The sequence below is a fragment of the Oreochromis aureus genome, linkage group 18, assembly GCF_013358895.1.
Source record: "Oreochromis aureus strain Israel breed Guangdong linkage group 18, ZZ_aureus, whole genome shotgun sequence".
Taxonomy (NCBI): Eukaryota; Metazoa; Chordata; class Actinopteri; order Cichliformes; family Cichlidae; genus Oreochromis; species Oreochromis aureus.
The window spans coordinates 31037030-31051465 of record NC_052959.1 but is presented as its reverse complement, the minus strand read 5'-3'; the positions used below and the strand labels follow the sequence as shown (position 1 = coordinate 31051465).

At 39.5% G+C, this 14436-nt stretch overlaps 1 protein-coding gene and 1 pseudogene across 1 annotated transcript; both read right to left on the bottom strand.

Annotated features, from left to right (window-relative positions):
- Nucleotides 1-1430: 1430 nt before the first annotated feature.
- Nucleotides 1431-1554, bottom strand: LOC116311785 (annotated as a pseudogene).
- Nucleotides 1555-8647: 7093 nt separating this feature from the next.
- Nucleotides 8648-11494, bottom strand: LOC116311765 (tripartite motif-containing protein 16-like). The gene has a single exon (XM_031728972.2). It carries the CDS (start codon nt 11405-11407, stop codon nt 9755-9757), a length of 1653 nt encoding a protein of 550 aa, XP_031584832.2. The 5' UTR covers nt 11408-11494; the 3' UTR covers nt 8648-9754.
- Between the last annotated feature and the right edge of the window lie 2942 nt (nt 11495-14436).

Sequence of the window (14436 nt, the reverse complement as noted above, 5' to 3'; positions counted from 1 at the left end):
GTCCCCTTTCCACATGCAGCACTCTGGCTGATGGTGCCTAACACGCATAATGCCTGAATCCAGTGACGGTGAGCACCTGTCTTTTCTGTGTCCTATGAAGGATGTTTCCCGAGGGGTCCAGACACTATTTAAATGTTCCAAGAGAGGTCATGGGTTCAAGGAGTGTGGAGGATCACTGTGCATTGGGTTTTTGTAATAATTGTTAAGGCACAAGTTCAAATATTGAATATTTAATCATATAAAAATGTTAAAATGCATGTATATATTTATTTAATAAAATTGTGTATTGTAGAAAGTTTGTGGAAGGCTAGAATTTGGAAAACTCACCTGATAGAAAAAATGGATTGGATGGAATGGATGACAATTGTCATTAAATAGGAGAATGAATCTAAATGTATGGTCATCTTTACCACAGAGATTACATTTCCTTGGGTAAGGACATTCCTTAGCAATCTACTCATCACTTTTACAGTTCTTGCAAAACACATTGGCACAATCTGTAGCTAAATGGTCATTACAGCCACATTTGCGACAAGTCTTGGGTTGCCACGGGTAAAACACATACACTCTAATTGTCCCCAGTTGAATAATTGGGGGTAGGTGCGTAAACTCACCAGAGTTCTCATCCCATTTCAAATGGCCGTTTCTCAATTCTCAAATACGCGAGTACGTGCTCGCGTTCTCGGTGAGTACGTACTCGCCGAGAACGCACGGGAGTACGTACCCGCCGAGAACGCGAGCACGGACTCGCGATAAGTACAATTGGAACACCTGCGTACGTGATGATGTCACAGGTCCGGAGTTTTTACTGCCGTCCCCTCTTAATTTAACTGTGAGTAACATGTTATGAAGCTTAACTTTAATCACAGCCAAACCGGTTTACTCAGGAGCAAATAAAACACTGAAATAAACCAAACATTAACATTTAGAAGTGATCTAAGTGACTTATATATCATTTTTAACCTCAGTAGTGAAACCTCTATTAATAAAAATAGTGTACATGTACATACGTGTGCATACCTTAATAAAAACAAGCAGGTGAGATGTTAGAACGCTTTTATTTCTATTTTAGTGGACACTCAATACTATAGACAGCTGCTGGGGTTTCTTTAACCTGAGCAGTGAGAAGACCGCGAGCGGGGGGGGGGGGGTGTTGAAAACAATGTGCCGGGAGTCCGCTGTTGAGTTTTGGACGAAATGCATTCTGGGATATTTAGCTGTACCAAGTCCACACCGATGCATGCTCGATAAAACGGGCGGAGCGAGAACACATCCGGGACTTTTTCGCGTTCTCGGCTTGATGCGTACTTCGAATTGGAACAGTACTTGGTCTCCGACTGATGACGTATCACGAGTACACGAGAACGCAAGTACACACAAGTACGCATATTGAGAAACGCCCATGGATCTTTGCTTTTGGACACAAGAGTGAGGGGAGAGCGCGAACGCAGTCCCCCACTACCACAAATTATGCAGTTGAGATTCCCGCATTTGGGGAATTCACAGGGGACTCTACTGAATCGATGTGGCCATATTTCACAACATTTTGGGTTGGTCAGAGAGTGTTGAAGGCACGGGGCATGTGATGCTCCCTTAGTACACCTTTCTCTGAACAATACCCCGCTGTTTATGACATAGTAATCAAATCACTAAAGTGTTTTTCAACCCAGATCACACCCCAGGCTATAAGTTTGGCCAAATTAGAGGAAATATTATTTCCAACAGACAGAATGACTCCAGTAGGGAAACTTCCTGAAAAATAGCATGGGCTAATGTTAATAACAATATATTGTTAAATACTCATAAAGATTTAGCGTGGCAAGCCGCTCTTGAATGTCTACCCACAAGAGCCTTTTTGAAGACAAGAGAGTGCACGAGGAGTCCGCGGTGCCAAAGAATGAGATGTGGAGGTGACGAGACGGTTAGACATTTGTTTTGGGAATGCCCCTTTGCTAAGAAGGTATGGTGTTTATTGCGACACCGGTTGAAAGAGCTATATAAGGGGGATTTAAGATATGAATGTATAATGTATGGGGTTTTGAAAGGTAGTGGGGGGAGAGGGAAAGATTGTTGGTGGATAACAGTAAATTGTGTTAAAGATGCATTATGGAGGGTGAGAAACATTTGTGTTTTTAAAAAATATGAAATTCCTGCAAGAGTTGTAATAAATAGTACCTTTAATTTGTTGAACAATTACTTTATGGGAAGATATCCTTTTGGAGAAGGGAGTAAAACAAAATGTATGGACATTAGTTGAATGATAGAATATGGGACCTTTTTTGTTGGACCTCTTTTATTTATTTTTTTTATTTTTTATTTTTGAGGTGTTTGTGGCTTTGATGTATCCCTTTTCTCTCTTCAAATGCTGAGAATTTGTATAACACTTCTGTAATGAACAATAAAAAATCTTGAAAATTGAAAATTGGTTCACCCAGACCCACCATGATGACACCAACTGCTACCATGACAGGTTCCAGGAGGAATGTTGTACCATTTGAGTTGCAAGGAAATTGTGAAATGGACTGACTACAGTTCAGCAGGACTACTATCCAGAAAGAATTGGGGTTTTCGCCAATTCAGATTGACTATATTTTTGGCTTGCCTGGGAAGAAAATTTACGAGGTGATTTTTGCCACAAACACGTTGTTTGAATCCGGTATTAACATCTTTAACAGGATTAAACAATCCAGACCCCAGCTGGCTAACATGAACATGATACCGTTATCAGGCAGAGAACCAAAAGCAGTGACTGTAATTATGCATTCGGAGCGTGTGAGAATTGAGGATATTAGGACCTGGTTGTCCTTTCGATGTTCAGTGACAAGAGGCTTGGATTTAAAAGAAGAGGATGGAATCCGAACCGGGGCATATCGTTTTTATGTCCATTTGAAATGGGATGAGAACTCTGGTGAGTTTACGCACCTACCCCCAATTATTCAACTGGGGGCAATTAGAGTGTATGTGTTTTACCCGGGGCAACCCAAGACTTGTCGCAAATGTGGCTGTAATGACCATTTAGCTACAGATTGTGCCAATGTGTTTTGCAAGAACTGTAAAAGTGATGCGTAGATTGCTAAGGAATGTCCTTACCCAAGGAAATGTAATCTCTGTGGTAAAGATGACCATACATTTAGATTCATTCTCCTATTTAATGACAATTGTCATCCATTCCATCCAATCCATTTTTTCTGTCAGGTGAGTTTTCCAAATTCTAACCTTCCACAAACTTTCTACAATACACAATTTTATTAAATAAATATATACATGCATTTTAACATTTTTATATGATTAAATATTCAATATTTGAACTTGCACCTTAACAATTATTACAAAAACCCAATGCACAGTGATCCTCCACACTCCTTGAACCCATGACCTCTCTTGGAACATTTAAATAGTGTCTGGACCCCTCGGGAAACATCCTTCATAGGACACAGAAAAGACAGGTGAGTAATCATATATCATCAGCAACTTCTTTGCACCAACCTTTTTCTCTAGACTTTGCACACACATTTGACTACGTTTTCCTTAATAGTACACCTTATTTGCTCCCACTAACAATTCTTTCATCCTCAAAGACAACCACCACACTTCTTGATAAAGAGCAGCTGTGCAGGACCTGGAACAACAGGCTACCTGCTAATTATTAAAGTAGAGAGAAGATGAAAAAACTCAAAGGTTTAAAAATTTATTAAACGGCTGAAGATTCAAGTTATGACATGGTGCCTGAACCTTTGTCTGTCCAATGGTCAGACAGACAAAGGGTGCCACTCACTAGTGAACAAAGTGTCTATATTATGGTACAAACATAATTAGGTTTGGTTAAAAAGGTGGGGAGCAGCTGCGGCTTTGGCTTGGCTCTCCCTTATTTGGCACTTGGTCTGGCCCCGGGATCATCTTAAATCTTCACTCCAGTCGGGCTCCCTGTGAAGAGAAAAAGAGAAAAACATCCTTCCTACTCATACAGACCAGAATCTATACTCTGTCCATTGTGTCCGGTAATTTTCCACTACAGTTCTGTGTTGTATGGGTGTGGTATTTTCTTTCAACACTCTATATCAGGGGTCGGCAACCCTAGGCATGCGTCCCACCGTTGGCACACGAAGGGTTAACTGATGGCACGCATGACCATAGCTGGACTGGCCATCGGGCATACCGGGCATTTGCTCGGTGGCCCGATGATTTTTTTTTTTTTTTTTTTTTGTTTGGTGGTGGACTGGCCAGACGCTGGTCGGTGTGTAAAAATAACTCAGTTGTTTGGTGGTGGCTATGGCAGAGCTTCCACAGATTCAGTAAAATTAACAAGTGGTGGAGGCCAGCAGGTGGATGAGGGAAGGGGAGGCAGGAGGAGGAGAGACCCGAGGCAGCCGCCGGTCGGAGCGTCAGGTGAACTAAACTTCAGGTAAGAAGTTAATGACCTGCAGTCTATCTGGGTCAGATATAAACCAAGTTTAGGTGGAGTTTATTTTCGTTGTGCTGACTTTTTACAGTCAGTTACAATAACTCTTACTGCGTGCTAGCTAGCATGATGGAGTTTCTATACAGCTGGGCGGGTGCTATGATTTTATTGATAGTGAACTTTATTTTATTCATAAGGTTAGTCAGTAGAGTTGCCAACCGTCCAGTACAAACGGAATCGTCCGGCATTCAGAGAAATTATTACGCGTTTCGTGTTGAGCTGAGAAGGAACACAGTTTGTCCCGTACTTCAGCCAGGATGGAAAAAGACTCAAAGCTGGAGTTATTCTGCGTCTTTGCTGCACAGCTGCATCTTCTTCTCCTCTCATTCTCTCCCCTCCCTCTCCTGTTGCTACTTCAATCATGAAACTGATCAATGATCAGCTGATCAGCTTTTCTCTCGTGTTTGTTTATCGCTCACTTTGCGCCAGAAAGCGGAAACCGCCGGATGTCGCGCTAAACAACAGCAGTACGTTTAAGCTTGGTCAGCTCTTGTTAGAATTTATTTAATATTAATTTCTAGTATCAGCTGATGTTTGCTGGAGCCACAGCTGTAAAAGCTGCTGGTCATGATATCGGTTTGTATGAGAGGGAAACATGAAGATGAAACCAGGAGATGTCCTTACTGAATCATCAGAGCTGAACAGGTGATGGAGAAACAGGTTTACCTTTTAGGTGACATGAATGAGCTGGAGGGAAGTTATGAACTGTTTCTGAGAGACAAATAACACCAGGATCCTTTTCTAAGTAGCTGACAGCTGGTAACTGTGCAGGGGCAGATCTAGCAAAGTGATGCAAGGGGGCCAGGTAGGGCATTAACAGGGAAAGGGGGGCGCAAAGAAATACTTTCTTATTCTCATTTAAAATGTCTGGCTGTTATTAAATAATTATCTAAAGCTTACAACCAAAGTTTTTATCTGACGTAAAATGAATAGAAATCATACATTTACCAACAAGACAGTGTACATCACTGTCACAACAGCGTTTGTTTTCATTCAAAGGCTTTATGGCTTTAATATCTGGGGGGCCGGTCTTTAGTCAAAATGCATCCACATCGAGACACAATGCATTTTTGGGACTTTCAGGTGTATGGACCAATGTTTTATTTTCTGATCAAACCAGAAATCTTTAATGAGCAGCTAGATTTGTCTCGCATTAACTGGCTGAGTTAATGCCAGTTAATGCGACATCGAAGCAGCTGGAATCTACAGCTGTGCATGTTCATGGAGCTTGCATTTTCACCTGCTGGACATCACTACCTGACAAGTTTAACTGTCTTCAGAACATTGCAGAGGCTTTATTGACAGTATTTGGCTCTACATATCTGTGTGAGCAGATTTTCTCTCACATGAGTGTCCTCAGCCGTCTGAATGCTGGACACTCGGAGACCTGTGTCTCTGAGTGGGAGACCAGAGATCACATTAACATGTGTGTCTCTGTATTAACAAACATGCCATATTGGCCCAGTTTATTTTTCTTATCATTGTTGTGAGGAGACCATAAATAGCATTTGTATTTTCTGTTGTACAGTTCATTTGCTGTTATGGAGTTCTTGTTATGAATAAAAGTGTCTTTTTTTTTTGTTTCAAAATAGCTGATAACTATTCGCTGATAGCTGCCAACATTTGCAAACAAATATAATTCTATAAAGTGGTTCTATATAATGTGTAACTGTTCATATAGAGCGTTATTAAATTTATTGCTAATGCAATCATATGGCACACTGACTTCTGAGGAAATTTTAAATGGCACTCGCCATCAGAAAGGTTGCCTACCCCTGCTCTATATTATCCTACAAAACATAAATTTCTAATATAAGATAAAACATAAATGAGGTAAATTCCTAACAAATCCTGTGTGCACCAGTGAGGAGGAGCGCACAGGATTTGGATGTCTGTGGTTGTTGCTTCTTTAGGACATGGCAGCAAACTAAACTTCTGTGTTCTATCTAAAAGAGGATTGAAATCATTCTTGGATACCATTTCAAATTAAGTTCTAAATCACGGGAAAAGTTTTGTGAAAATTTTACTGATGCAAATACACTGAGTTACAGACTGAATGCAGATCCTATTTCAATTCAATTCAATTCAATTTTATTTATACAGCGCCAAACATCAGTCACCTCGAGACACTTTATACTGTAAGGTAGACCTTATAATAATACATATGGAGAAAAACCCAACATTAGTTTTCTTTGATGCCTTCAAAGTTCCACGGAACACTGGAATACATTGATGCGTAAATTAGTTTATATGGCAAAAATATGCGTAAATTAGATTATTGGCTAATCCATAGTAAGTACACCCCATGATTCAACAGCTTGTAGAAGCAGCAACAACGTGATGTAAATGGGGTTTTTTTGTGACATTCGTTTCAGTCTTTTTATGAAATTTTACTGGTATGTGATTATGAAGGTAACTGTTTTGTTTGCATTTTTATTCAGAAATGTGAGCGGAGTTAGCATATAGCACATTAGTTACTGGCATATTAACTAATATATAGTGAAACTCTAAGAGGTTAAATTTTTAAAAGCCTCTCAGTGATTTACTTATAGACTGTCCTGGTAATTGCTACTCCAGCGATGAACACATGAAATAATTCCCACACCCCGCATTCCAGTACTAACTGCAGGTTAAGTTGACAGAGCCTGTTTAGGCTCTTCAAGTTAAAGCACATCCAACAGATTAAAATCAGTCTCATCAGTTGAATTGATGTTATGTCAGATTTTGAGTCACAGTTTTGTCATACAGTCGATTATTATTTTGGTCGTAAAATCATCTTGATTGAGCTGTTAAAAGTTTGATTTGAAATATAGCCATACATTTAAAGGAAAATTCTACTAGATTACTTGATGTTAAAGAAAATGTAAAAATCTGATGAGTTCTAAAGTATGATCTGAACAAGGTTTTATTTATTTATTTATTTTACTTATAGAGGACATGAAACACTACACATAAAAATGCTAATTTAAACCTTTGAGCCCTGCTCTCAAAAACAGACATAGATATAATGCTGTCTGTGAAGCTGGATTTAAGAAATAAGTGCTTAAAGTTTTAAAAACAAATTTAGTGCCATATTCTGTCAGTATGGAACATCATCCAATGTCATGTTGTTGGTTTGTTAGTTGCAACTAATAGACTTAGATTAGTTTATGTTAGCTAACTAGTGGCAGAATGAATAACTCAGAGGAAAATTAATAACACTAAAACTAAAAATCAGTCTAAGGGGATCACTTTTGGGCTGCACCTGTCTGCAACAATGAGTTTTATGTTAAGAAACCGAGGATATACTGTTCACTTTCACTGTCTCTCTCTTTAGGAGTAAGTGCATGAGTGTTTGAGTTACCAGACTGACAAGCTGCAGTCCAGCACTCCAGCTTTCCCACACTAGGCCGACTGTACGTTAAATTCACAACTCATCATATTTACCTTAACTTGAGTTAATGGATGATCCAGTTTTTGGTTTCTTATTATTGAACACCCTTTTGTGTTTGTACAAGTAGAATTCTGTTAAATCATATTAAAACAGTTAAATAATTGAGGAGAATCTTGATGTTGATCTGAATGGGCCCTAGGACATATAAATGTCACCAATTTATTTCAGACAAATTAACTTTATTAACAATGTTATACATCTGTGTTGTGTTTCAGCCTACAGCTCACTGCTGTTGATCTTATTCAGGGTCTATCTCATCTTTGCACACTGTCTCAGTAAAATAAGGTAAATGCAATTTTAACTTTGCTTGAGCCAGCTGTGTTTTTTATATTTTGTGCAAAAAGGGTTTGCAGAACATCTGGAATCATGGGCTTATCTTGAAAGTTAATCCAGTACAACAGAATCCATCTCAGTCATTTAGTTTTTTTCTTTTTTCAACACTGGCTGTAGTTTATATATTTGTAAAATATAAATTATGACTTAATGATGCAGTGTTTTCAGTCTGTGCTGGTGTCTCTTCTGATGTCATGTACACATGAATATGGATGACCATAGAGGAGTCAGAAGGAAAAAGTAGGATGATACTCAACTTCAGGTTAGTGGTGAGCCACAAGGTTCATCTTCTTCTTTTGTAAAAGTTTATAGGTACTGTGTCTAGTTTGCTCACTAATCTTAAGGAAAGGTTGCCAGTCCTCCTCGTGTGAAGTCAGCCTCAATAACATACAGGGTTTTTGCTCAGAACAGGCTTTTGGGAGATGATTCGGGATTGGTCTGGCTATAGAAATGGCAATGATTCTGTGTTACCTCGCTTGGGGTTGTGGACTTCCTTGTTCTTCCTGAGCATTTGGCATACAGACATTTATTTTATGATTGAATAAATTAAAACCCCACTTCTGGGTGAAATATGCTTTATTACAATATTCCTTTGACTGGAGGCCAAAACCTCTTGGGAGGGGTGTTTAGCAGAGGGTACAGTGAACAGGGATACACTAGAAGTCCAAAAACATCAAAACCTCAAAACCCATCAGGATCCAGGATTATGACCAAGAAGAAACAAGAAAATAAGATTTATTTTCTTTTAAGGGGTACATAAAAATTCATACTTTCATATTGATTATATTATATTTTTGGTTCTTATTTAGTGGGTATGAAACTAAACAGTAGAAAGCTGTTGTGGTGAAGATGCACAATTTGTAGTACATCTTCTGGAGTTTGGTTTCAACGTGGCAGTAAGATGAGGAAGACAAGAGCCCATGGAAAAAAGTCAGTTAGTAAATATTCTGTTTTTGAAGGAAATGTTTCTATAATATTACATGATACAGCTCCAAATTCAATAGCTAATGACAATTTGATTCTTTTTACCATGATTTGCAATACAATCGACTCATAAAGGGTTTTATCAGGCTAAAAACATGGCAGAATCTTAAAAAAGTGGACAAACTGAGCTGAGGTGTTTTAACCTCCTCTACATCCCTGTTAGCAGGATGAAGGCGCCCTCTTGTGTTGCGCATCAATTTTAAAATTAACCTTCAGAAAAACATTAAATAAAAAATTCACTGAGCTTTCAGCATCTTCAGCAACATCAGCAAAGATACATTTAAAGATTTGTAAAATCACACCGTGTCAGTTTCTTCACAGGAATCACAAGCAGTGATTCTTTTTATGGCCAAACAGACACAGTAAAGAGCTCAATCTAACAAGACCTCAAAAACATCAAGAGAACATTTAGAACATGTCAAGGTAAAACCTGTAATGTGTAACTGATTTCTGTGCATTGCAGAATGCCAGAATAATGATGGAAACAAAAAGAAATGGAAACTAAAATTCTGTTTTAAACCCACAACAGTATGAAAAGATTCAGTCTATTTCAGTTTAACAAACTCAGCAATGTCCCCATAAGAATAACAAAGCCAGAGTCCAGCATAGAGCGGCTGAGTGAATGTGGTCTGGACTCTGTGGAGGAGAGTCATGGTTTCAGAGACGCTGTAGAAGGACAAAATACCTGCTCTGTGATCCAGGTACACTCCTACTCTGGAGGAACGAGGACCTGAGACAGGAGTTTGGATGTTGTTGTGCCAAAATGTATAACTATTTTTCAAACAATCTAATGCCCAAGATTTGTCATTATGTCCAAACCAACATCCAGTTTCTACTCTGCTGATATTCTTGTACGCAACTGCTACAATAATTCCTCCACCTCTCCACTCCACCTCCCAGTAACAACGTCCAGTCAGACTTTGTCTACTCAGGACCTGCCACCATCCAGTGAATCTGTCTGGATGATCAGAATAAGACTGTTTCTTTGTGGATATTGCTTTTCTGTTCTCCTCTGATAATAACAGATATGTGTTTGCTGTGTTTGGATCCAGTGTGATTTCACATGAATATTTTAAAAATTCCGCTCTGGTCTTTGGCTCTGCTTGTGGATCTGACAGTAAAACATCCACTTCAGTGACTGTCAGTGAGATGTTTGTCCATTCCTCTCTCAGAATGTCCTGTAGTTTATCTCTGACTTCTGACACAGCTGCTGTCACATCCTCAAAGTAGCTCAGAGGACGGATATTGATGCTGGATGAGTCTGTAGACTCACTGAGTGCTGACAGTGAGGGGTAGTTGTGTAGAAACTGGATGTGATCCTCTGTGTGTGAGAGCTGCTTCAGCTCAGCATCTTTCCTCTTCAGCTCAGTGATCTCCTGCTCCAGCTTCTCCTCAAGCTCTTTGACTCGACTCACTTCAGTTTCCTGCTGGGATCTGATCTGCTGCTTCACATCAGAGCTTCTTTTCTGGATGAGATGGATCAGCTCAGTGAAGATCTTCTCACTGTGCTCCACTGTTTGATCAGCAGACTGATTGATGGCCTCCACCTCCTGTTGAAGCAGCTTCACATCTTTCTCTCTGTCCTGGATTCTCTGCTGGATGTTTTGTCGACTCACCTCCAGCTCTCTCTGCCTCTCAGTCCTTTCTGCTGCAGCTGAGACTGTGTCGTGGCCTTTATGTTCATCCACAGGGCAGAGATAACAGATACTCTGCTGATCAGTACGGCAGAACATCTTCATCACCTCATCATGACGAGAGCAGATGTTCTCCTGGAGCTTCTTGGAGGGCTCCACCAGTTTGTGTTTCTTTAATGTAGGTGAATAATAATGAGTCTGAAGGTGTTTCTCACAGTAAGAAGTCAGACAGATTAAACAGGATTTGCGGGCTTTCAGTTTTCTTCCAATACAGAGACCACAGGCCACATCTTCAGGTCCAGCATAGCAATGATCAGCAGGAGCAGCTTGGAGTCCAGTCTTCTTCAGCTCCTCCACTAAATTTGCTAAAATGGTATTTTTCACCAGCACGGGCCTTACTGTAAAGATCTGCCTACATCGAGGACAGCTTTGGATTTTCTTTACCTCCTCTCCATTCCAGAGTTTTGTAATACAGTCCATGCAGTAGCTGTGTCCACAGGGAATAGTCACCGGATCCTTCAGTAGATCCAAACAGATCGAGCAAGTGAAGGTTTCTGGGTCCATTTGATTTTCTTGCTGCACTAATTCCCTATTTTCTCTCTGACTGTCACATAGTTTTCACGTTCTGTGAACACAAACAGCCTCTGTGCCCTGAAGGGAAACTGAGCTCTTGCTTACTTCTTGCAATCCACCCTTATACAGGGGAAGTATTAACAGTGTGACAAAGAGCGTGTTGTGACAGGCATGATGTGTTATGCTTGACTTACTGAATACAGTAACAACTATGACCCAGTTAAACAGGAATTTTTACACTCAGAGCTTTGTGTTAGGAGCTTTTAGCTCCTAACATGTGAATTGAATTGGATCTCTTATCTAGGAGGCTTTTTCAGTTCTGACTGAGTTGTGGGGATTTGGGATTTAAGCTCTGTAGGATCACTGCTGAGGACTTTGATATGTCTTGGGTCACTATGCTTCTGGCTGTTGTAACACAAGTCAGTGGATTTGTTGTGAGTCATGTGATGGTTTAGTGAAGTACATGGGAAAAGACAGTTATCAAGAATGATTGAAATGATTGATTCCCTTACTTTAACCTACACTTACAGGTTAGTTATCTGTTTTGAATATTAATAAATATGACTTAAAACATTGTCTAATCACCTAGTCAAACTACAGAACAGCGATTAGAATCATACAGTCTATCTAAAAATCATTTTACATTTTTGCTGTGTCTACATTACGTTTATGTGAAATGTTTTATTGGCAGTTGGTGATGGTTCCATGTTTTTCAAAGTCATCCTCAAATGTGTTTCAGCTGACTTTGATTAGTTCAAAAACAAATCAATAACAACAGTAAAAATAATGATAACAGGCAATTAAAACTTTGTAAAAAAAAAATTTGATTACAAAAGGTTAACCACACTCAGGTAGTGGTAGCCAATGTACCAACTTTCAGGTAATTATCTGTCAGAGTCGCTGAGTTTAATATATGCAGTATTTTCACTTCTTTATGGTTTTAACAGTTTCTATACTCTGACCTATGCTGTTTGTTTCTTGTTCACTCTCTCATTTGATTTTTTTTCCCTTCTTATCATTTGATCTCATTTTTGTCAGGTGTGTGAAGGGAAGGGATCAGCTGTGAGAGAGCAGAAAGCAGAGGGAGGGTTTTCAGGCTTCGCCGCATTCCAGGACGAGGAGCAGCAGAGTTAAAACTCATAAAATTGTTTTTTAATCCTCTGCAGTGTCGTTGTTCCAGCACAGTGACAAATGGGATAAGAGACGCAAGTCATAAACTGTAGATCACACGAGGAGAGTCACTCTGGAGACATCAACATAACAACAACAAAAAAAAGCAAACAGTCATCATGGGTTTTCAGTAAACAGAACCTGTGCTCACACTCTGGACGGCCATCAGTAAGCAAACATTTAAATGTTTTTGTGTCAGTTTGTTCACAGCAGTCACAGCCTGTAACAATGATCCTGCATTCAGGGACCATGGGAAAGATAAGAGAAAAGAGTTTCCAGTTTACGAAAATCCTAAAATACTTACGAGTTCAATGTACCCAGGGTCTGTTATCTGGATTCACGCCCCCTTTTTTCATGAGGATATGTGCTCACATGAAGCTGGTTATCAAATCACTAAGTTAAACCAGGGTTTCCACTGCATGTTCACATGAGAGTGGTGGCATTGGCACCATCTGACCAATCACAAACATTGGTGTATAACTGTATACTAGCAGCAGAAGAGCTGAGTTTTGCAAAAGAAGAAAGATAGTTTTAGTTTTCATTATTACAGCTGCAGCCTTAGTGGTGTCAATGGTCTAACAGTCTAAGACCAAGTAAAGATTAAAATAAACTGGAGCTCTTTGACTGGGTCAAGTCTATGCTTCAGCATAGCAGTGATAAGCAGGAGCAGCTTGGAGTCCAGTCTTCTTCACTTCTTTACCAAAACTGCTACAATATAGCACATTTAAAAACATGAGATAACCCAAAGTGTTTTACATTTGAGGCATATGACAAAGAACATTAAAAATATCAGGTTTCACTTAAACACCAATTCGAGTCCCAAACTTCTAAATTTAACCAATGATTCACAATAAAATAAAACTATGTTTTTCATAAAGCAAACACATTCACTGCCACAAAAACTTTATTCGTTTTTGAATTGTAGGAATGAAAGAATTTTCTAACTTCATCTTTATGTTCACGAAGGAAGAGAAACATGAAACATGTCAGAATATGTTTTTTCTTTCTATGGTCAAGCTGATCACAACTTCTGTAATAATCTTTAACAGGTTCTTGGCTAAATTGTGTACTGCTACTGCTACTGCTTTATCTGGCCATAAAAATTGTGAACTGTCAGGGTGCTAGGTCTTTCACTCAGTATTTGAGTCTTATTTTGTAGTCAGTATTCTTTCTGTTGCTTTATGAAGAAGTTTTAAGTTCAAGTTTATACAGTTTAGTCTTGAGTCTAAATCTTTTATGTCTGAGTTTTTTGTATTTCTACTTATGTTGTCTTGTCTTTGTCTCATCCTTGTGTCTCTTGTGAGAGTCTGTCATGTCCTCTATGTATGTTTCCCAAGTCATGTCTATGTTTATTCCCTCTGTCTCATGTTTGTGTCTATTGGGTCTAAACTCAGACCCCGCTGTATCCAGGACTTATTCCCGTGAAAGAAAAACAAGGCAACAGCGATCGATCGTTTACTTGCAAGGAAGGCCTCGTCGGTATCTCAGCTCATTACGAATGACCCCGACGATGGCCTCCTCTCACTGGCTTTTATTGACAAACTTCAAACAATAGTTTACAAAACACCTCCCCTCGCAACCCCCTTTGGTTACAAAGACAAGGCACTGTATGTATGTATATGCAAGAATGTGTGTGTGTGTGTGTCCTCCTGCTGATCAAAGGGTCATAAAACATAAAAGCAGGAGGAACATCCTTGGTCATAAAGAGGGTAGTCTCCCCCACACCCAATGTATGGTTTACCATAGATAACACAGTGAAACCATACAAAGGGCAGGAAGTTCTACCAAACATCAAAAAGACCTTCACAAGGATGTTGCCTGTGATAAAAACACTTCAGCCCCCCACCCAG

Bases quoted from the DNA above. Each gene is read 5' to 3' on its own strand.
- LOC116311765 (XM_031728972.2), bottom strand. From the start codon at position 11,407: ATGGACCCAGAAACCTTCACTTGCTCGATCTGTTTGGATCTACTGAAG.